Genomic DNA, 19,116 nt, shown 5'->3' on the forward strand with positions numbered 1-19,116 from the left:
CGGCGCAAGCCTCTGGCATTTTAGAGCTCTCAGACATGCTACGGGCGTGCCAAAACATCGGCACACAAGCCCATAAAGCTGGAGTTCTGGCTGCCGCCCTAAAAAGAACCGGAAAAGAGGGGAAGCGTTGTTACCGCTGTGGCAAGGAGGGTCACTTCCAGCGGGAGTGCCGCTCATCAAAGGCACCCGCCCGACCCTCAAAAAAGTGCCCCAAGTGTCAAAAGGGCTATCACTGGGCTAATCAGTGTCGTAGCGGGCCGGGAAACCGCGCGGCGGGTCCCCCCCGAACCCAGGGCCAAACGGGGGTGTTTCCCACTCAGACAACCGTTCCTCTGCCTTAAAATCCATAGACTCTATGAGGGCGGCGACTGCTGGAAGTGCAGGGCTTGATTTGATCATGCAGGAGGACACTGATTTTCGGCTGCCAGGGGAGGTCTGCGCCATACCTACCCAGGTGACGGGACCTCTCCCTGCCGGCTTTGTGGGTCTCGTTCTCCCTCGCTCTCATGCTGGGAAACAGGGCTTTTTTGTCATCCCCGGGGTCATTGATGCCGATTACACCGGCATTATTAAGGTTCAGGTGTGGACTCATCTTCCACAGTCGCTCCCGCGTGGACGATCAATTGCACAATTGATTTTAGTCCCCTATCAGGTGCCAGCTGCCGAGGATCGAACTCGGGGCGGAGGCGGCTTTGGATCAACGTTGTCTCACTCGCCGTCTCACAGCGCGTCCTCTCCACTTGTTGCTCTGACAATGTCAGTCCGCCCCTCGAAACCTCAGTTAACACTTCTCTTAAATGATGTTCCTTTCACAGGGCTGGTGGACACTGGAGCTGACGTTACGGTGATTCGTGATCCGGAGTGGCCGGTTAGTTGGCCTACGGTTCCTTCTAAAGAGTTGTGGGGGATCGGGGGTAGTAAACCCGGGCGACAGAGTTTGTCTTGGGTCACAGTCTCTAAACCGGGAGGCCGTACCCTTGCTACTATCCGCCCTTTTGTGCTCCCTGTCCACCTCAATATTTGGGGCCGTGATTTACTCGCAAAGCTGGACACCACCCTCGATATTAATATCTAATGGCTCAAAATCCTCCCTCACCCACATTGCCCTCCGCATTGCCCTTGGTATGGCAATCCTTAGAGCCCGTCTGGATTGACCAGTGGCCCCTCCCTCTAGAAAAGCTAAAAGTGCTTCAATCGCTTGTGCAGCAGCATTTGCTGGCACAGCGCTTGGAAAGCTCTACTAGTCCCTGGAACACCCCGGTGTTCGTTATTAAGAAAAAATCCGGTGCATGGCGGCTGTTGCATGACTTAAGGGAAATAAATAAATGCATCCAACCTATGGGCCCCTTGCAATATGGATTACCAAATCCAAATTTAATTCCTCAAACCGATCAGCTCTGTGTATTAGATTTAAAAGATTGTTTTTTCACCATCCCCCTTTGCCCACAAGATCGCGAAAAATTCGCGTTCACGGTGCCACAATATAATAATCAGCAACCCTCTCAAAGGTATCAGTGGAAGGTCTTACCCCAGGGAATGCAAAATAGTCCAACCTTGTGTCAGCTTTTTGTGGATCGGGCCCTCACCCCTTTTCGTGCCCGGTACCCTACGCTAAAGGTCTACCATTATATGGATGACATTTTGCTTAGTGGTCCCCAGGTCACGGAACAACAGATTGAATCTTTGTCTCAAATCCTCGGCCAAAATGGCCTGTTGGTGGCACCAGAAAAAATCCAACGCTCTTATCCCTACCACTACCTCGGCCATAAGGTTTTACAAACCTATGCTGCTCCGGTTCGTCCGGCACTAACTCTACCTCAACCCCTAACCCTTGTTAAATTACAACAGATTTTGGGTCATTTAAATTGGATTCGGCCCTATTTTCGTCTCCCCACCTCAATGCTGCAGCCGTTGTTCGAGCTCCTACGTGGAGCCCGAGCACCGGGTGCAGTTATTGCCATCACTAAAGAGCACATTGCCTGCATTCGACAAATTAATGCAGCATTAAGTCAGCAGTTTGTGGACAGACCCCCTGAGGTCCGTCCCCTACGGCTGATTCTTCTTGCCACCCCTCATACGCCCACTGCGGCTCTGTTTGTACCCCGTACGAATACAGCCGTCTCTATCATAGAGTGGCTGTACCTCTCCTCCACTCCTCCTCGGAATATTTACCCATATCTAGATGCCCTGTCTGATCTTGTTCGTAAAGCCCGCCACCGTGCAGTGCAACTTACTGGCACTGATTTAGTTGATATTGTGTTCCCCTTGTCCCGTAGTGAATTTGATTCCTTGTGCCACACCTCTTTGGCTTGGCAGGTTGCTCTTTGTGATTATGTGGGAGAAATTTCTTATAATCCCCCAAAAGATCCTCGGTTGGTAATTACACAAAAGGTGCCTCTAATTGTTCATCGTCTTAGCCGCTCTCAACCCATTGTTTCTGCTGTTACTCTTTTTACTGATGGCTCTCCACATCGAGGTGTCGTCACCTATCAATCAGGTGACCCCCCTCGTTGGCGTTCTCGTTTTACACTGCCTCAGCGTTCCGCGCAGCGTTCAGAACTGGCTGCTGTTATTTTAGCCTTTCAACTTTTCGCTGATTGTCCCTTTAATTTAATTGTGGACACCCATTATGTTTATCAAGTGATTGATCATTTACCCCTTGCCCTCATTACCCCTCAGGTCGATGCGGACCTCCTTCGCCTATTTTTGTCTTTGCAATATCTTATTTCCACTCGTAATTTCCCTTATTTTGTTGCTCATATTCGCAGTCATACCCCTCTGCCTGGGTCACTCACTGAGGGCAATGCACGCGCTGATCGCGCGTTACGTGGTCAGGTAAATTCCCTCTTTTCTGACCCCATTGAAAGCCATGCCTTTTTCCATCAGTCTGCCTCTGTTTTGGCCCGGCAGTTTCACATTCCTGCTGATCATGCACGTTCCATTGTTCGTTCCTGCCCCCACTGTGCCGCTGCTGCTCCTACTTTTTCTTATGCCGTTAACCCCAGAGGTACTGCAGCAAATCAGCTATGGCAAATGGATGTCACTCATGTGCCACAGTTCCGCCCCTATTCCTTTTTACATGTTTCTGTTGATACTTATTCGGGATTTCTGTGGGCAACCCCACAGCGTGGGGAAGCCACTGCTAAAGTTATTCACCATTTGCTAGCCTGTTTTTCTGTTATGGGTCGCCCAAGCCAAATTAAAATGGATAATGCCCCAGCTTACTGCTCCACAGCCCTCTCCACTTTTTGCGCCCAATGGAACGTCCGTCTTAAACACGGGATCCCTTATAATTCCACGGGCCAAGCCATTGTTGAACGTGCCAATCGCACGCTCAAAACCTTGCTTGATAAACAATTAAAACAAGGGGAGCTGCGTCTCCGAACCTTAGGAGACATTCAACAACAAATGCATATCCTTTTGTTTACTTTAAATAATTTAACGCTGAACGCAGATCAGCAGACCCCCGCGGATCGCCATTTTCACAAATCTGAGGTACTGGAAAGACCGCGTGTCTTTTACCGTCAGCTGCCCGATCCGCAGTGGCTGGGCCCAGTACCTCTAATCACTTGGGGTCGGGGATATGCTGCTGTGTCTCTCCCTGCAGGACCGTTGTGGGTTCCAGCCCGGTGTGTGCGACCGGCACTGAAACAGCATGGCATGGCGCCAGGGGCTGTCGAACCCCATACCGGAGTTTCAGCTGACCTTGGAGGAGAACGTGGTGCCTCCCGGGTCGACAACGGCGGGACGGAAACGGAAGAGGCGTAGCGTCCCAAGCCAGCCCGTGACATGGGGAGCAGTAAAAGCATTGGTCGCGGCGGCTCAACGAAGACTGGCAGCAAATCAACAGCCAGAGACTCCTGAGACTTTGTTTGTGGCGATTCTCGCCCAAATCACTGCTAATTCTGTGCTGATTGTATGCCTTTTGTGTCTGCTATTTCCTGTAGGGGTTGGCTCGGGAGCGCTTCCCCCGTTACGGGCCCGAATGACATATAACATATGGGAAAGATTGGCTTCAATAGCAAATGTTACCCACTTTTGTTTGTCTGATTCTGTAGCAGCCGGAGAATTGTTAGGTACATGCCTTATACCAGTATGTCATCACCCTGAGGAAATAGGGAATGAGACGATGCTCGCTGCTTATGCGAATCTCTCTTCCCAGTACTCTGGCATGGCTAATTGGGGCCCGGCCAACTATACCTTGCCTCACACGGCTATATCCCTCCACACACCGTACCCGGCCGGGGCCAACAATGTCACCTGTGCGCGTGTGGTTAATTGCACTAGTACAAAGGTGCCCTTGGGCTGTCGGCAAATTCCTCAACCCCTCTTAAATTGTTCCCACGCTGTAAATGTTTCATACAATTATGGCCATATCATCCTACCATCAGGGTGGTTTTTTACCTGTGGCTCACGCACCTTTAGTTATATTCCTGCAAATTTAAGTGATGGCACCCTTTGCTGTCTTAGTAGAATGACGCTTATATTGCCTTTTGCCAGCCAAAGGCACAGTAAAAGAAGTGTACCCCTTTCAGATAATTGTGTTGCAGATGTTGAGCTTTTTAGTCGCGCTGGGTATACTGCTTTAGCGGCCTCCATTGTTGGGGTCCCCGGGCTTGCCACTTATACAGCCAGAACCTTAAATGCCCTGGCGTGCTTTGCAGCGAAGGCAATTAATACAACATCCAAGGCAATTGCCCTACTTAATGCAGAGCAACATGAATTAAGGGATGCAATCTTGGATAACAGAGCAGCCATTGATTTTCTGCTCTTAAAACATCACCTAGGCTGTTCCACGTTTCGGCATATATGTTGTTTTAATTTAACTGATAACAGTCGTTCCATAGAATCTAGACTGGCCGAGTTGGCCAATCTTACGGCACACATACGTCAAGATGTGGGGTTTGAGGGCTTTTGGAATTGGCTTACAGGTTGGCTGCCATCTCTAGGATGGCTGCGACAACTTTTCGGTTATGCTGTGTTTGTGATCATTGGGCTTATTTTTTGCTGCTGCTGCGTACAATGTATTCCCTCTTTGCTAAGGCTTTGTAGAGATTCGCCCTGGCAAGCTCCCCGAGTTATGTCCTTGTCAGTCTGGGAGTTAAATTGCTTGCAAAAGCAAATTGACGGCTACCATGAGATGGCCGAGTATAATTAAACAAAAATCGGGGGAATGAAGGGTTCATGTTTAGTCCATCCACCTGGAAACAGTCAGGGCACACCCTGACCGTTGTGTAGGAGCAACACATTGCTCCATCCAAGGACGAGGACCAGATATGAACCCTGGGAAGTTAATTAAAGGACAGTAATCGTGGGAAGCTTCCTTGGCCTGGCCTCAAGGCCTGAGAATTAGGATTGTAGTAGATAGAGGCTGGAAAATAAGAATATTAATCAAAGTCATGTATTCCTTTGTTGTGTCTTTTTGCGGTGGAAGTAGGTAATGCGCAGGGGGGAGAAATATAATAAAAGGGAAGGTGGAAAGCTGACAGGCGGCAGCCCTTTTCAGCTAACCAGCTTGCTTGCTTGGATAAACCTGTGTTCTGTCTCATCATTGAACCGCCACACTTTTGTATTTATAGATTCATCTTTAGGACCTGTTTGACTCCTTTAAATATGGCAAATATAAGTTCAGAAACAAGGATTTTACAGCAGCTCAGGTGTTAAAAAAATCGTATTTAAAAATAAGGCCCATTAATCAATCTCCCACTAGGTTAGGCCCCACTGAAGTCCTGTTCTGGACCTGATTTTGTGAAGTGTTTGACTTCAGCGGGAGTTAGTTAGTGATCCGATTTCTGCAGGATCAGGCCCACAGTATGCTAAAAGAAAGGCACTACCTTTCTGGATGATAGCAAGAAATGATGAAAACTAGTCTATAGAGTTAATCGCTAGTGAGCAGTAAAAACAAAAAAAATTATCAAAGGAAGAGTAGTTAGCAGGGCTGTAAGAATGTACAAGATGTCAAAGTCCTGGTCAGCATGAATACAAAACTGGTGATAGTCACAAGTCAGCTGCAGGAAGCTCTTTAAAAGTTAGCAGTTAGGGGCTGATCTTGCAAACATAACACCAAGCCTAGTGCATACTACCATGAATAGCCCGGTTACAGTCAATGAGGTTATTCAGTAGTAAAGCAGAAGTGGACTGATCCAAAATCCATTAAGTCTTTCCTTTAACTCCAGTGAACATCGGATTAGACCCTAAACTTGTAGCTTCTGCAGGATCAGGCCCTTAGCTTGCAAAGTTAGCAATGGGAGTTTAAGAGTTCTAAGGACCTTCCCTCTTCTGGGATCCTTTGACTTGATTACTCACAAGTAGCCAAAAAAAGGGAGTTGGATGTTTCTGTCCCATCACTAGATAGGTCAGAAGCAATACTTATGTGGCAAAATAAATAATTAATAACACTTGGATTTCTATGGTAAGGTAGCATGGTATTAGTTAGTTAGGTGAAAGTATGATATCACTTTAGTGTTTGCAGCACTGACGAATTAAAATACTTAACTTATCAAAAATAAATAAAAAACTTATCAAAATTTATTTTAAAATATCAATGTTTATCAGCTTTTAATTACAATGATTATGTGGGTTTGAAAACATGTTAAACACAATCAAATATTGGAATTAAGCACTCAATGATCAGAACTAAAAATGTGTAAAGAGAATATAGGATGTTTCCATTTCATGTGTACATATAGCCAAGAGCAAGGTGTTAAGTACCAAAAAGTGAAGTTATATAAAAACATATCTGCATTTTTCAATTAAGACTCATTTTTTCATGGTTTTCCCAGAGCCATGCTTGGTATGTATTTAACTTGTGATCTTGTGGATGTACCTGAAAGAGAAGGAAGGCATCAGAACTAATGTTTTTAATAAAAATGTCTTCTATAAAAATCTTTTGCAGTACTGAAACATCTGCCTGGAATATCTCCACCCCCAGCTCGGAGCCTACTTTATAGTTTAGGGGTATTTCAGCATGCTGATACATAAAAGATCTAAGCATGCATGTTCTTGAAATGCGGGAATAAGTACTAATCATGCATGAAGCACCACTTGGATCAACTGAGAAGGCAAGTCACACAATAACCTTGCTAAATGGAGTACAGCTGCTGTTTGCAACCATCTGTAAACAAGAGAAGAGCCTAGTGAGGATTTTGGGTTGCAGTAGAGGGAGGAGAGGCAAGTCAGAGCAGATGCTATGCTCTTGCAGACGAATAAAATAGGAGGTACCCTGACACATCACAAAGACCACTACCAATATCAAGATGGGGAAAAAAAATCTCACAACCGATCCAAGAAACGTAAAGGGAAATTGAAGGGGGTGACTGTTGTGTCAGACTGACAACATCTTGTAATATCCTGGACAAACTTTATGGAATTAAGCTAAACTTTACTGAATAAGACTTAATACCTTTTGGAGTCCATTAAAAATTAAAATGTATGTACCTTCTCTTGTAGGAGGAAGATGCTAATGTATTTCCTTCATCATCAGCCAAAGGGCCGGATTTCCAATTAGGCACATAGCTAGGGGCACCGGTGTTCTACGGGAGCCTAACCTCTCTAAAACTGTGTGCAACACAAAAGGTCAGCTGTAGGCAGGGGGGCCGCTGAAGATGCTGTGCCTACGGGTGCGTAAGGTATAAATCCAGCCCTGAATCCCCTGGGAGAAGTATGCATATACTAATTCAAACTTGATTTTCCATGGATGAAACAGACAAAGTGTTTCTAGATAAATATCCTGTTTATAAACTGGCTCACAGCCTTCTTCCTGATCCAGCAAAAGGACAGGACTTCTAGTCCGTGAAGGGCCCCAATCCTCAGAGGATTGGAAGGACTTGGCCTACTGAGGCCCTACATGACCGTGTGCTCTTTGAGCTGAAGCTGCGATGAACCTGATCACAAAATAATTCCTTTTGATGGGGTTTGGAAGGTCTGCTCCAGCCAGAACCCATGTTAGTGTTGGCATGGTCTATTGTAAGCCTATTAGCGTGCATGTAGGTTCTTGTATTGTTTTTAATGTTTTCTCTACAGTGTTTTAGTTTAAGAAAAAAATAAGCTTGCATAGAACTGTGTGGTAACTTATAACTATTGACAAACAGAAAAGGAGTACTTGTGGCACCTTAGAGACTAACCAATTTATTTATATTGACAAACACTCTGTTATCACTCCCTGAAGAAGGAAGCAGGTGTGCTTGAGCAGCCTGCCTCTGCTGGCAATAACACAGTAAAAGGCAAGGAACTGTGCAGCCTGGAAATAATCTGGTCAAAAGAGAGAGAGAGAGACGCAGGTCTTCATCTACGACAGGTAATGGCTGGGAAGCTGGAAGCCTGAGTAGTATGTGCCCTTGCTGGACCACTGAGACAACTGGGTGCCCTGAACTGAGACAACTGTCATTAGCCTTTAGGTGCCTCCTTGCACACCCAGGCACAATTGTAGGACTAGCTCTTGGGGCTATTCACATCAATATGGACTTGCAGGATCAGGCCCATAAACAATACAGTCTATGAACACTTCTTAATTAAAGTTGACAGATGATTTCTACTCTATTTTATTTTTAATCCACATGATTATATAAGGCTTGATCCAAGGTCTAACTAAGTCAATGGAACCCAGTGCGTTCAATGAGCATTGGATCTGGCCCTTAGAGAATGACAGCATCACTTACCTCCTTCCATTCATTGACACAGAAGATTCTGTATGAATCATTGCCATACTTTCCAATCCCATGCAGCTCAATAGGATACCTCCATTGCTTGGTCAGATACTCATCTAGAGAATATAACCCCATACTTCACCAGGTTAACATGTAGAGAAATGTGCCTCAGAAAATATTACAAGAAAACATTGGTACTCACTGTAGAACTGGAAAAATCCTATTTTTAAATTAAAACATCCAAATCCCCAGTTTAGACTCTTTTAAACTCTATAATTTTAACTAAATGTATTACATTAGTAACAGGTGAAAAAGGAATGATTTCTAAGCAACCCTCACTGTGGAAGACAGCTTTAAATGACTACATAGCAAAATCTACACAGTAATGTCTGTATTTTAAACATTAAAATACAGAAAATACTGTAGTATCTCATTGCAAAACATATCAACCTTGTTGATACTAATGAAGTTTTTAATTCTGATAGTCATCTCAAACCAAGGGCCTGCTCCTCCATTACACATGTTGTTCTATCTTTGGAACATTGAAGGAAAATCACAGAACTGGGGTTTATAATGCCACTTTCTTACTGACATCAGTTTAGACTGCTCTGCGCAGACATGTTCAAAAGAAACTACCTGAAAATTTGATAATGGTCTTCGCTCTGAGTTCGTAGAGGCCAAGAGGCTTAAGCAACTCTGACATTTCTTTCCAGTCTGCAGTTCTTGCTACCTCAGGGGAAGGATATTTCTCCAGAAACTCCCAGAGCACAGGTATTGCCATCTTACCTAGGCAGAGATAATATGTTGGGAACAGAAAGGCTGTATAGTAACTTCCTCTCTGTGACTATCCGAAGTGTGCATTCTGAATATTGTTGATGAGGAAGATGCAAATTATTTAAAGTTGTTTATACTAATATACCTTAGATAGTAGTATTTAATCCTTTCAATATTGTAATGAAAAACTTAGTAGCTAAGGCCCTGATCTTTCAACAATCCCTAACAACCACATCAGACCCAAATTCAGCATTTACATAAGCCGATGCAACTCACAGACTGTGAAACTGGTATGTAGAGGTTAAGCTTCATATCATATCATATATACCTATTTACCTGAGGTCTTATTGAGAAATATGGTTGCAATGAGGAGCTTCCATGGATCATGAAAGAGCGTTTCCTGGACCAAATTAAATGGAGACCGAGGAGGAGTCCATTTCCTGAAGGCCTTCCTTCTTGGTGGGCTTGGAGCTACACACAAAGAAAATATGGGAAACTTTACTGAGCAGTAAAAGGTTGATTTCTCCCTCCCCCATTCTTTTAAGAAACTTTGGAGCAGACTCACCCCTCACGCTCCCACTATCGCACGGAGAGAGGGTAGAGAATTTACTACTCCTGTGTTATGACACTGCAGGCTAGCCTAGCCCTGTGGGTTGCCCTAATTTGCACCTATATTTCTATGGGTGCAGAATTGCCAGGGCAAAGGTCTGCCCAAGCCATACTCACCCTCATTCTATCCCCAGAATGTCTCCTGCACCCAGGGTCACTCTGGAGGTAGTATAGAACTAGCTTGGCATCTGGATGTAGAGATCATCTACATCCAGAGGTTCCCTGTAACTGGGGCTGTTCTCTGGGGAGAAGGGGCCTTACAGCTACCATAAATTCCCTTAGCATCAACTAAGTACAGAGCAGGCAGCAGATGTGTGGGCTTCACTTCTGATACAGAGTAACAGCCTTAATGGGTAAAAATGTAGCTCAGTCTCAGAGCCCATTCAATCTGCAGCTTCTCTGCTGAGACAGTCACCAAGAATGCCAGTTAATGCAAAATGTGATGGTGGTTTGTGCAATATGGACACCTGTCTGCTAGGTTTAAAATGAGACAACAAAAATCCTCTCACGTAGGCCACAATGGTGGTACCTCTCAGATTAGTAATGACCAGGTCTGGATCTGAGCTACTGATATAAAAGTGAAAGGCTCCATACCCCCATTACTAATCTCTTAAACCTTCCAATCCCCCCAAAACACAGCTTTCTTTCCCACAGAGAATACTATACCTTCTTTACTGTATTTACTAGAAAAATATGGACTGGTTTTCCTTCTCTCTACTTGTGTTCTTGGGATATAATCTTCTAAAAAGAAAAAAATACCTGGAATTATCGCTATTAAAATTAAAAGGAAATGAATGTGAAATGGAAAACAGATTTTTTTTTTTAACTTTTCATGAATCAATTTCCTCTTTATCTTGGGGTGGGAACAAGAACTTTTATTGGCACTACTGTATGTAAATGAGAATTAGTTCCACTCTGATATCTATATTTCAGAATCTGTTACAAAAAAATATATCTTCAAATGACAAACCCTTAACAAAAGTAGTCATATCTCAGTGAGTCAATAGGCGCTGCACAGGTATAATTGAGGGCAGAATCAATGAACTATTATACTAACCTCAGAATTAAATTAAACAAGGTTAGTTGTATTTCTTGAATCAAAACCTGGCCACTTTTGCAGTAATTTAAGAAGTTAATTGGCATTTGGAGAGTAGTGATCATTGTTACATTAAATCAGAGAAAGTGATGGTGTAATTTCTAAAAGTGAATAAATCTACTTCCTTGGCTTGAACTGGTTGGTTCATAGCATTTAGCTACTATAATATCTGATGCTCTGTATGGTAAATATGATAAACAGATTAGACAGACTCCAGGCAAGCAGATTTAGAAAGTTCTAACCATACCCAGTCACGGAGTAGGCAGGCCTGAAACAAACACTCCTTTTTTGTAATTGGTTTGGAAGTATCCCTGATGGAATTTTAGAACAGTGCTCTGCTCTGAAATGTATATACCTTGCAGCATTTTCACTGATGTAAAGCTTTTCTTGTCACAAGGCTGTGAAATGCTAATGTCTGTTTCAGTGCCAGGTTTGAAATCCTGGTTACCCGAATTTACCCAATCCTTCTCATTCGCAAATGCACTCGATCCTTGTCTTTCTGCAATATTCTTGTCAGATTTCATAGCAGCTACATCATCAGAACTCTTCTCTGCACATCCTAACTCTCCCATGGTTCTTGACTCCGTTTCTGAGAGAGCAGTTACTAGTCCAAGATGCATCTCTGATTGTGATTCTGAAGTCATTATTCCATCCTTTGAGAGTGTGTTTGCTTTTCCAGTATCTGTGGGGTTTAAGTTTTGATTGTCTATTCTGCCTCTATCAGAAACACAAACATCTTTCTTTCGCCGGAATTTTTTGATTTGGCTGCCCTCAGCCTCTTGTTTATTACATGATGCTTTTCTCTGCCTTTTATTTTGGCTGTGATCTGAATTCCTCTTTTCTGAGCCCTTTCTAGCTTTCTTAATTTGAGCCCTTCTTCCAACTGCTCCTTTTTCTTTGGCCTTTATGCAACAGTCCTTTGGCTTAATGTCTTTAATGACCAAGTCCTCCCTGCCCTGCAGATGGATGGAAATGTTTTCCAGCTGTTCATTACTGGTCTGCAACTCCACTGCTTTAAGTTCTTCTTTACTACTTTGCACACTAAGATCTTGTGCTTTACTGTTACATTCTTTATTCTGTAATCTTAGTCCCACAGCTTCTGCACCGAATCCTTTGGCTCTTGATCGAGTTTTGCTCTGAACAGGAGCAGTAAAGTCAAAATCTTCTGGTTTAAGAACAGTTTCTCCATTTTTACTAAAATATGCCACAAGTGCACATTTGGATCTTAACTTTGCTCCTTGAGGACTATGAAATGAAAGAAAGTTAAATGATCAATGGTTATAGTTTCCAATCCTTGCTCTTAAAACAAACAAAACTGCACCTTACATTTCTGGAAAAAAAAAAAAGCCAAAAATGTTACCTGCATTTTCCAAAAAATAATCTCTCAATATTTTTTTTAAACGCTGAATATCTTTTAGACAAGCCTTCTATCAAAAATGTTCATACAAAGAATAATTTACAAGTAATAAAGTAATACTTAATACTATTTAAAAGTAAAGTAATACTTTATACTTTCATTTAAGTATATCAAAGTATTTTACAGCCTCATGCTACCCTTATGAGACATGTAAATATTTTTATTTACAGATTTCCATAATATCAGTATGAAGTACCAAGAAGTTAAATGACTTGCCCTAAGTCAGATTCAAAGGCTCCTGAAATCAACAGGAGTCTATTGACTTCAGTGGGTTTTGGATCCGTCCCAGAATAAATCTGGGCGAGGACTAGAACAGAACAAGGACACTTGACTCCTAGGCTCTGCAACACTTACTCTTCACTAAGCAACCAGCAGAATACGTCTGTGTGACATACACTGCTTTTACTTATTATACAGCTTTAATTTCAAGATTTGCATCAAATATTACCTGATGAAATAAACATCATATTTCCCTGCAGTTTTGCCTGACTGTCGTTGCTTTGTGATCTTCTCCCATCCATCTGGAACGTTTTTGAGACATCTAGAAGCCACTTCTGACACAGCAGCTGCATCTTCTTTGCACTGGAGTGTGTTTTCTACTGTGGTCTCAGTACCTTCAATCTGTAGACCAAAATATTCTCTTGTCTCTGTCACTAATTCTTTCCCCTCTTTTTTTGTTTTCTTTCCAATTTGCATTTTACTTTTGTCACTGAAAGTAAACGTAAAACACAATGATAGAAATAGACCTGTCTGGAACTATTCAGAACTACAGTATTTCAAGAGCTGCAGAGATTTGGAAAAAAAAATTAACTGAAAACAATGAAGGTATTAGCTGGCCTGTTGGAAATATTTGTGCACTGTTATGTGTGAGACTTTGTCTCTTCTTCACCGGGACACTAGATGCTGGGAGAGCTATGGAAACAGCATGATCAGCCTCTCTCCCATGTGGAACACAAATATTTGCAATCTATACTATGTTTTACATATTGGACTTCAAGTTAACATGAGGAATGCTTTGTCCTGTATTTCAGCAATAACCATACTGAAGATCATAGTCTGGAATACATCTGTGTGACTTTGTATTGTATATAATCGTGTGCCATAAACGAACCACATTAGAATGTTAGCCTTTAAAAATAAGCTTCCAAGTGCATTTTTCATGTTCTTTATTTCTTTGAAACATAAATGGCCACCTTAATTAGAGCCCACATAGATAAGTAATATACCGTAACATATACATTACTAGGGCTGCCACTTGGCAGGTTTTGAACTGCCCTGGCTGATTTTTGTACTGTAGTGCCTTGTCAGTTTAACGTGCGGGGCAGGGAGGAAAGGACGTGTTAGAGTGCTCTACAATTCACCACCCCAGTTGTCTGGACTGTGGAACCATATTAGGATAAGGTAAGGAAAATGATAAAACAACACAAAAATACACGTTTGTGTAAAATTGTTCTCTAAAACATATTAATAATAATTAGCTAGAGTCTGGAGTAGGACTCTTTTTGCTGAGGGGAGCAGGGACGGCGAATGACCAGTTTTTTATATCTAAGAGTTGAAAACCCTACACGTTACTATCTGACTATATTAAATGTGTGTTCTTCTCACATGAACTGAGGAAAAAGGAGTGCCTCACATTGCTTAACACCAACTCCTCAACCCCCTTAATTGGGGAGTGCGCCAGTGGAGCCTTGTGCAAGAAGGACGGTGACAGAGGTTTGAAAAGACTGAGGCAGTTCACCCACCCCAGAAGGGGAGTAATGAAGCTGCTTTTGTGAATCTGTATCTCAGTTTAATCATAAAGTTGTTTATATGTCTGGGGCCACTTAAGCGTTATGATTGCTAAATCGGTGCATCATAGCAGAAAACGACTCCACAGCAGTAGGTCTCAGAACCTTATACCTGTCCCAACCCTAGCCCAGGGCCCTCAGCCAGCTGAAACCCAGCCCAACGGTCACCAGTGGCAGCAGGGATATAACTCAGTTCCTCTTGTTCCAGGCCCCACCATTCAAGCTAAATGAGACTCTCCCAGAGTGCAGCACCATAGAGCGTATGACACACAGCTGAGCAGTTCCAGTTCTAGCAGTCAGTGGCGCTCTCTAGTAGAGACTTTGTGGACAGCACACAACATCCCAAGAGCCAAGCTGGCAGGGCACCAAACAGGGCCCACAGCGACCGACACACCCATGCAGTACTGGGTTTCACATACCGCACTATGCCCTGCGACGTCACCAGCATGTGACATCATCACGCCCTATGACATCACCGCACCACGCTCTGTGACATAACCACCCTGTGGCGTCACCGCACCATGCTGCAGGAGCCCACGTTGTGGAGAAGGACCAATCTGAGGGAACAGACCTAGCCCTTCTGAAAGGTCGCTGGACCTCCTGTTGCTATAGTAACTTTACCTGCCCTCTTGCCCGCGTACTTCCAGAGCCGCCATAGCTGAAGCACCTCCCATGTCACGTGCGGGTATGTCATTCCTGCCTGCACTGCGCAAATGCATACCTAGCACACGCCCCCGCAGAGCTTCTCGCCACTATACGATCCCGCCAAGGGCGCGCAGAGGTTCTCCCGCGAGAACCGTCCCGACACAGACCCATTCCGCCTCTTGCGCATGCGTATTCCAAGCACAGTCCCGCAGAGAGCTCCACGCTTGCGCACTACTTTCCCCCCTCGCGCAAGCGCAGTGCCTATGGGACGCAGCGTTCGTGGCGCATGCGCAATCCTGATTCAACGTTTCCGTCTCTGTCCTTTCCCTTTCCACCTCCTCGCGTCGTGCCGGTTGATTCCAAACACAGGGCTTTGGGGTTAGTGCGCATGCGCGTTGCCTGGGGAAGGTTGGGGGAGCTTTAATCTTGTGTAAATAAACAAACAGCAGCCAGGGAAGGGGGAGAGGCAGGGCAGCGCCAGCGGTGCCGCGAGACAGCAGAGGGGGCTGAGAGAGGGCGGTAGGCAGGCAGGAAAACGGGCACACACAGGCAGGGCGCGGCACGCTGAGGGGATGAAGCGGTAGTGGGGGCGGGTGCTGGGGAGAGAGGGCAGGGCCGGCGGTGAGGGAGGGGGTGTACTGGGGAGAGAGGGCCGGGCCGGCGGTGAGGGAGGGGGTGCTGGGGAGAGAGGGCAGGGCGGGCGGTGAGGGAGGGGGTGCTGGGGAGAGAGGGCCGGGCCGGCGGTGAGGGAGGGGGTGTACTGGGGAGAGAGGGCCGGGCCGGCGGTGAGGGAGGGGGTGTACTGGGGAGAGAGGGCAGGGCCGGCGGTGAGGGAGGGGGTGCTGGGGAGAGAGGGCAGGGCCGGCGGTGAGGGAGGGGGTGTACTGGGGAGAGAGGGCAGGGCCGGCGGTGAGGGAGGGGGTGTACTGGGGAGAGAGGGCCGGGCCGGCGGTGAGGGAGGGGGTGCTGGGGAGAGAGGGCCGGGCCGGCGGTGAGGGAGGGGGTGCTGGGGAGAGAGGGCAGGGCCGGCGGTGAGGGAGGGGGTGTTAGTAGGAGAGGGAGGAATGAGGGCTGCACTGACCTGGAGGGATAAGGCCGAGCAATGGTAAGAGGCTGAGTATGGTTTATGTTTACTATTTTCACAGCATCCCAAAGCACATTGGGCACTTTATGGGGCAAATGGAAAGATGTGGCCCCTGCCCTGGGGAGCTCATGGCCTAATAAGGAATGTGATGGGGGATTTGCCCCAGGGGAAGGTTTAGGGTGAGGGTCACTGCAGGATGGGTATGTTGATAATCTGATCAGGCATATTGCATTTTTGTCAGTCCGTCTTCATTTAATAGTAAATTTCTTATCAATTTAAAACCTCACAATCTGTATGAACCAGTAAGGTCTCATGGGTTCTTATTGGGGCCAGGAGAGTAGCAGCCTGTGGTTTATAACCGTGGTTGCTAATGTCAATGGGAGACATGGAAGAAACATCAAATATGAGTCCAATGGGGATGGTTTAGTAAATTAAGCATTAAGTATGGAATATACAGAGTTCCCAGAATTCCAAGTTGTGGGTTCCTGAGGGGTAGGGATGTGAAGGGTGGGAGGATGCAATTTTACCCCTTCATTTAAAGAAAATAGATAAATTGAATTCCAGGTAGTTTACTCTGTGGGTGATTTTCCAAACTATGGTTCTTTTTGCTCTGTGTGCACGTTAAAGATCACTCCACACTTTTTTTCTAAGAGTGCTTTCAGTGTGCTTGGCCAGACTTCTCCATAGGGAGGGTGAAGGGTGGCTTTGCTAAACCAATAAGTGGTTAATTTCTCCAGTGCTGTATATACAAGTGGTAGAAAGTGCTTTGGAAGAAAATGCCCTCCCACCAATACTATTTTATTGTATATTGGCAACTTTTTGAAGTTCTGTGTCATTGTGTTGTACTAAGCTGTGCTATGGTAGGATTGTCCTCCTGGAAACCAACTGTATATCTCAGGAAAACTTTACTGAGGAATAAATACAGATCATTTATTCCACCTCTCCAGCCCCTACCGCTACCAACACCAAGTGACAGCAAGGTTAAATATGGGGCCACCTTTCTATTTTGATTGTTTCTTCATCACTGAACAAGAATCTGTTTTTATTTCCATGTAACCAACAAAATACGTACTGTAGCTTGTATACAGTTGGTTCTCCTAAACTATAGGTAATATGATATCAATAGTAATGTCTGAATAACACAAGGTCTTCCCTATTTTAATGGCCCAGATCTTGCAACTGCATATGCATGATCACAAGTGTCTGTCTACGAGGATGCAGTTGCAGGTTAGTGACCTGGTCCTGCAGTTGGATCTGTGTAAGCATACTTCTGTGCCTGGACAAAGCCAATTGCAGGATGGTGGTCTGGTTTGGAGAACTCCTTATTGCATGTGGGGAAAGCATCATAAAGCTGTTTGACTTCTAGAATTTTCCCCTAAGTTAGATATGTTCTGAAGTGTGTAATAAATTCTATTAAATTAAATCTTTACTCCTTTTTTTATGGCATTTAAACAATGTTGGAAATAGAAAGTATGTTTTCTGGGTATTTCTTGTAATATTTAGTGTTCTGTCCTTAATTTTCCCTTTTTGTCTCACTGTCCAGTGTATATGATCTTGCCTTTAAACCTGATGGAACTCAGCTGATAATTGCAGCAGGAAACAGATTGCTGGTAGGAGATTGTTTACTCCTCTCCACACCATACCACCTGAATCTAACAATAATAATACAGTAACTCCCCACTTGACGTCCTCTTGCTTAACGTTGTTTCGATCTTATGTCCCTGCTCAATTACAGGACATGCTCCATTTAAAGTTGTCCAATGCTTCGCTATAATGTCATTTGGCTGCCTGCTTTCTCCACAGCTGTAGCCCCCCATCAGCTCCCCTACGTGCCCCCCAGCACCTCCGGCCCGCCGGCAGACCCCGTGGATCAGCACCTTCCCCCTCCCTTCCCTGCCTCCTGCCCACGGCAGTCAGCTGTCTTGTAGGCTTCAGGAGGCAGGGGAGGGAGGGGGAGCCTGCGTGCCACAGGCAGGAGGCAGGGGAGGGAGGAGTGAGGACCTGGTGTGCGGAGTAAAGGGGGAGGAGGGGGGGAAGAAGAGGTGGGTTAAGGGTGGAGGCTTGGGGGAAAGGGTGGAGTGGGCGGGCCAAGGGTTGAGCCCCCCGCCCCTGGTGCTTGCACAGTAGGGGAAGCTGCTGCTGCGCAACGTGCTTCTCCTAGCGTACAGCACCTTCAGTCTCCTTGCCTGCCTCAGCGTCTCCAGTGCCAGTGGGCTGTGTGTGTGTGTGGGCGGGGACACCTCCCAACTATAGTACTGTACTGTATGGCAAAAAAAAAAATTCCCTGGAACCTAACCCCCCCCCATTTACATTCATTCTCATGGGGAAATTGGATTCGCTTAACATCGTTTCACTTAAAGTCGCATTTTTCAGGAACATAACTACAACATTAAGTGAGGAGTTACTGTATATATTTTAAAAGACCCCAAAATATAGCTGTGGAACATTATATAAACTGTAGTAATATTTTTGGGGTCTTTTAAAATTTCTTACTAATCTCTTTAATGGGGACTCTTTCATGTGACTTTTTCTACAGTTTAAAAAGATGTGGTACAAAGAACAAGTGATAGTTTTTGATATAGGGAAGGAATGGGTTGTTTTGAAACAGGCAGGCCAAGTGGGTATCTGAAAACAGCATATGAATTGAATGACTTTCATATAAATGATTCAGTGACCTCTATTGTCCTTACATGTAATGTCTGCTTCTCAGTGCATAGAAAGAGGCAAGTATGTTCTAGTATTTTAAAAGGATGCCATCAGTTTAAACTGTAGTCATTTTTAAAAGACAAGTTAAAAGTAGTTTCAGGTACTACACCTGTTTCAAAATCTCCCTGCCAAATTTTGTCATATAATTGCATTTTCCTGTTTTTTAAATAAAAATTATCTCCTTTTCCTGTGTGGACTTAAATAGGGGAAATTAACGAACTATTCATGAGAAATAGTGACATTGACTATGTACAAAGTCTTGTCAAATAAGCAAAGTTTACAAACAATTATTTTTGCCTCAAATCTTGTTTAATTATTAGTTCTAATTATTCTAGTCCCCGTGGAGCTTGCTG

General features: G+C 44.7%; 2 protein-coding genes across 9 annotated transcripts in view; one reads left to right on the plus strand and one right to left on the minus strand.

Annotated features, from left to right (window-relative positions):
• Window positions 1–6,558: 6,558 nt before the first annotated feature.
• On the minus strand, window positions 6,559–15,313 carry MBD4 (methyl-CpG binding domain 4, DNA glycosylase). Of its 6 annotated transcripts, none has more exons than XM_074957575.1 (8): window positions 15,050–15,313; window positions 12,990–13,250; window positions 11,480–12,369; window positions 10,695–10,769; window positions 9,756–9,890; window positions 9,282–9,431; window positions 8,658–8,761; window positions 6,559–6,826 (listed from the first exon to the last, which is right to left on the minus strand). In XM_074957575.1, exons 1-8 carry the CDS (start codon window positions 15,142–15,144, stop codon window positions 6,749–6,751), a joined length of 1,788 nt encoding a protein of 595 aa, XP_074813676.1. In that variant the 5' UTR covers window positions 15,145–15,313; the 3' UTR covers window positions 6,559–6,748. The 6 variants fall into 6 exon arrangements, with proteins under 6 accessions (XP_074813676.1, XP_074813675.1, XP_074813674.1 ...); XM_074957574.1 differs by having other exon boundaries at window positions 10,695–10,766; window positions 14,950–15,313; XM_074957573.1 differs by having other exon boundaries at window positions 14,950–15,310.
• Window positions 15,314–16,024: 711 nt separating this feature from the next.
• Window positions 16,025–19,116, plus strand: part of IFT122 (intraflagellar transport 122) — a 48,083-nt gene continuing 44,991 nt past the window's right edge. For all 3 annotated transcript variants that reach the window (XM_074957572.1, XM_074957571.1, XM_074957570.1), the window contains exons 1-2: window positions 16,025–16,078; window positions 17,601–17,667. In XM_074957572.1, coding sequence (XP_074813673.1) covers window positions 16,038–16,078; window positions 17,601–17,667 — 108 coding nt within the window. In that variant the 5' untranslated portion in view covers window positions 16,025–16,037. The remainder of the gene's footprint in view (window positions 16,079–17,600; window positions 17,668–19,116) is intronic.

The sequence above is a fragment of the Natator depressus genome, chromosome 7 (genome assembly GCF_965152275.1).
Source record: "Natator depressus isolate rNatDep1 chromosome 7, rNatDep2.hap1, whole genome shotgun sequence".
NCBI classification, from domain to species: Eukaryota; Metazoa; Chordata; order Testudines; family Cheloniidae; genus Natator; species Natator depressus.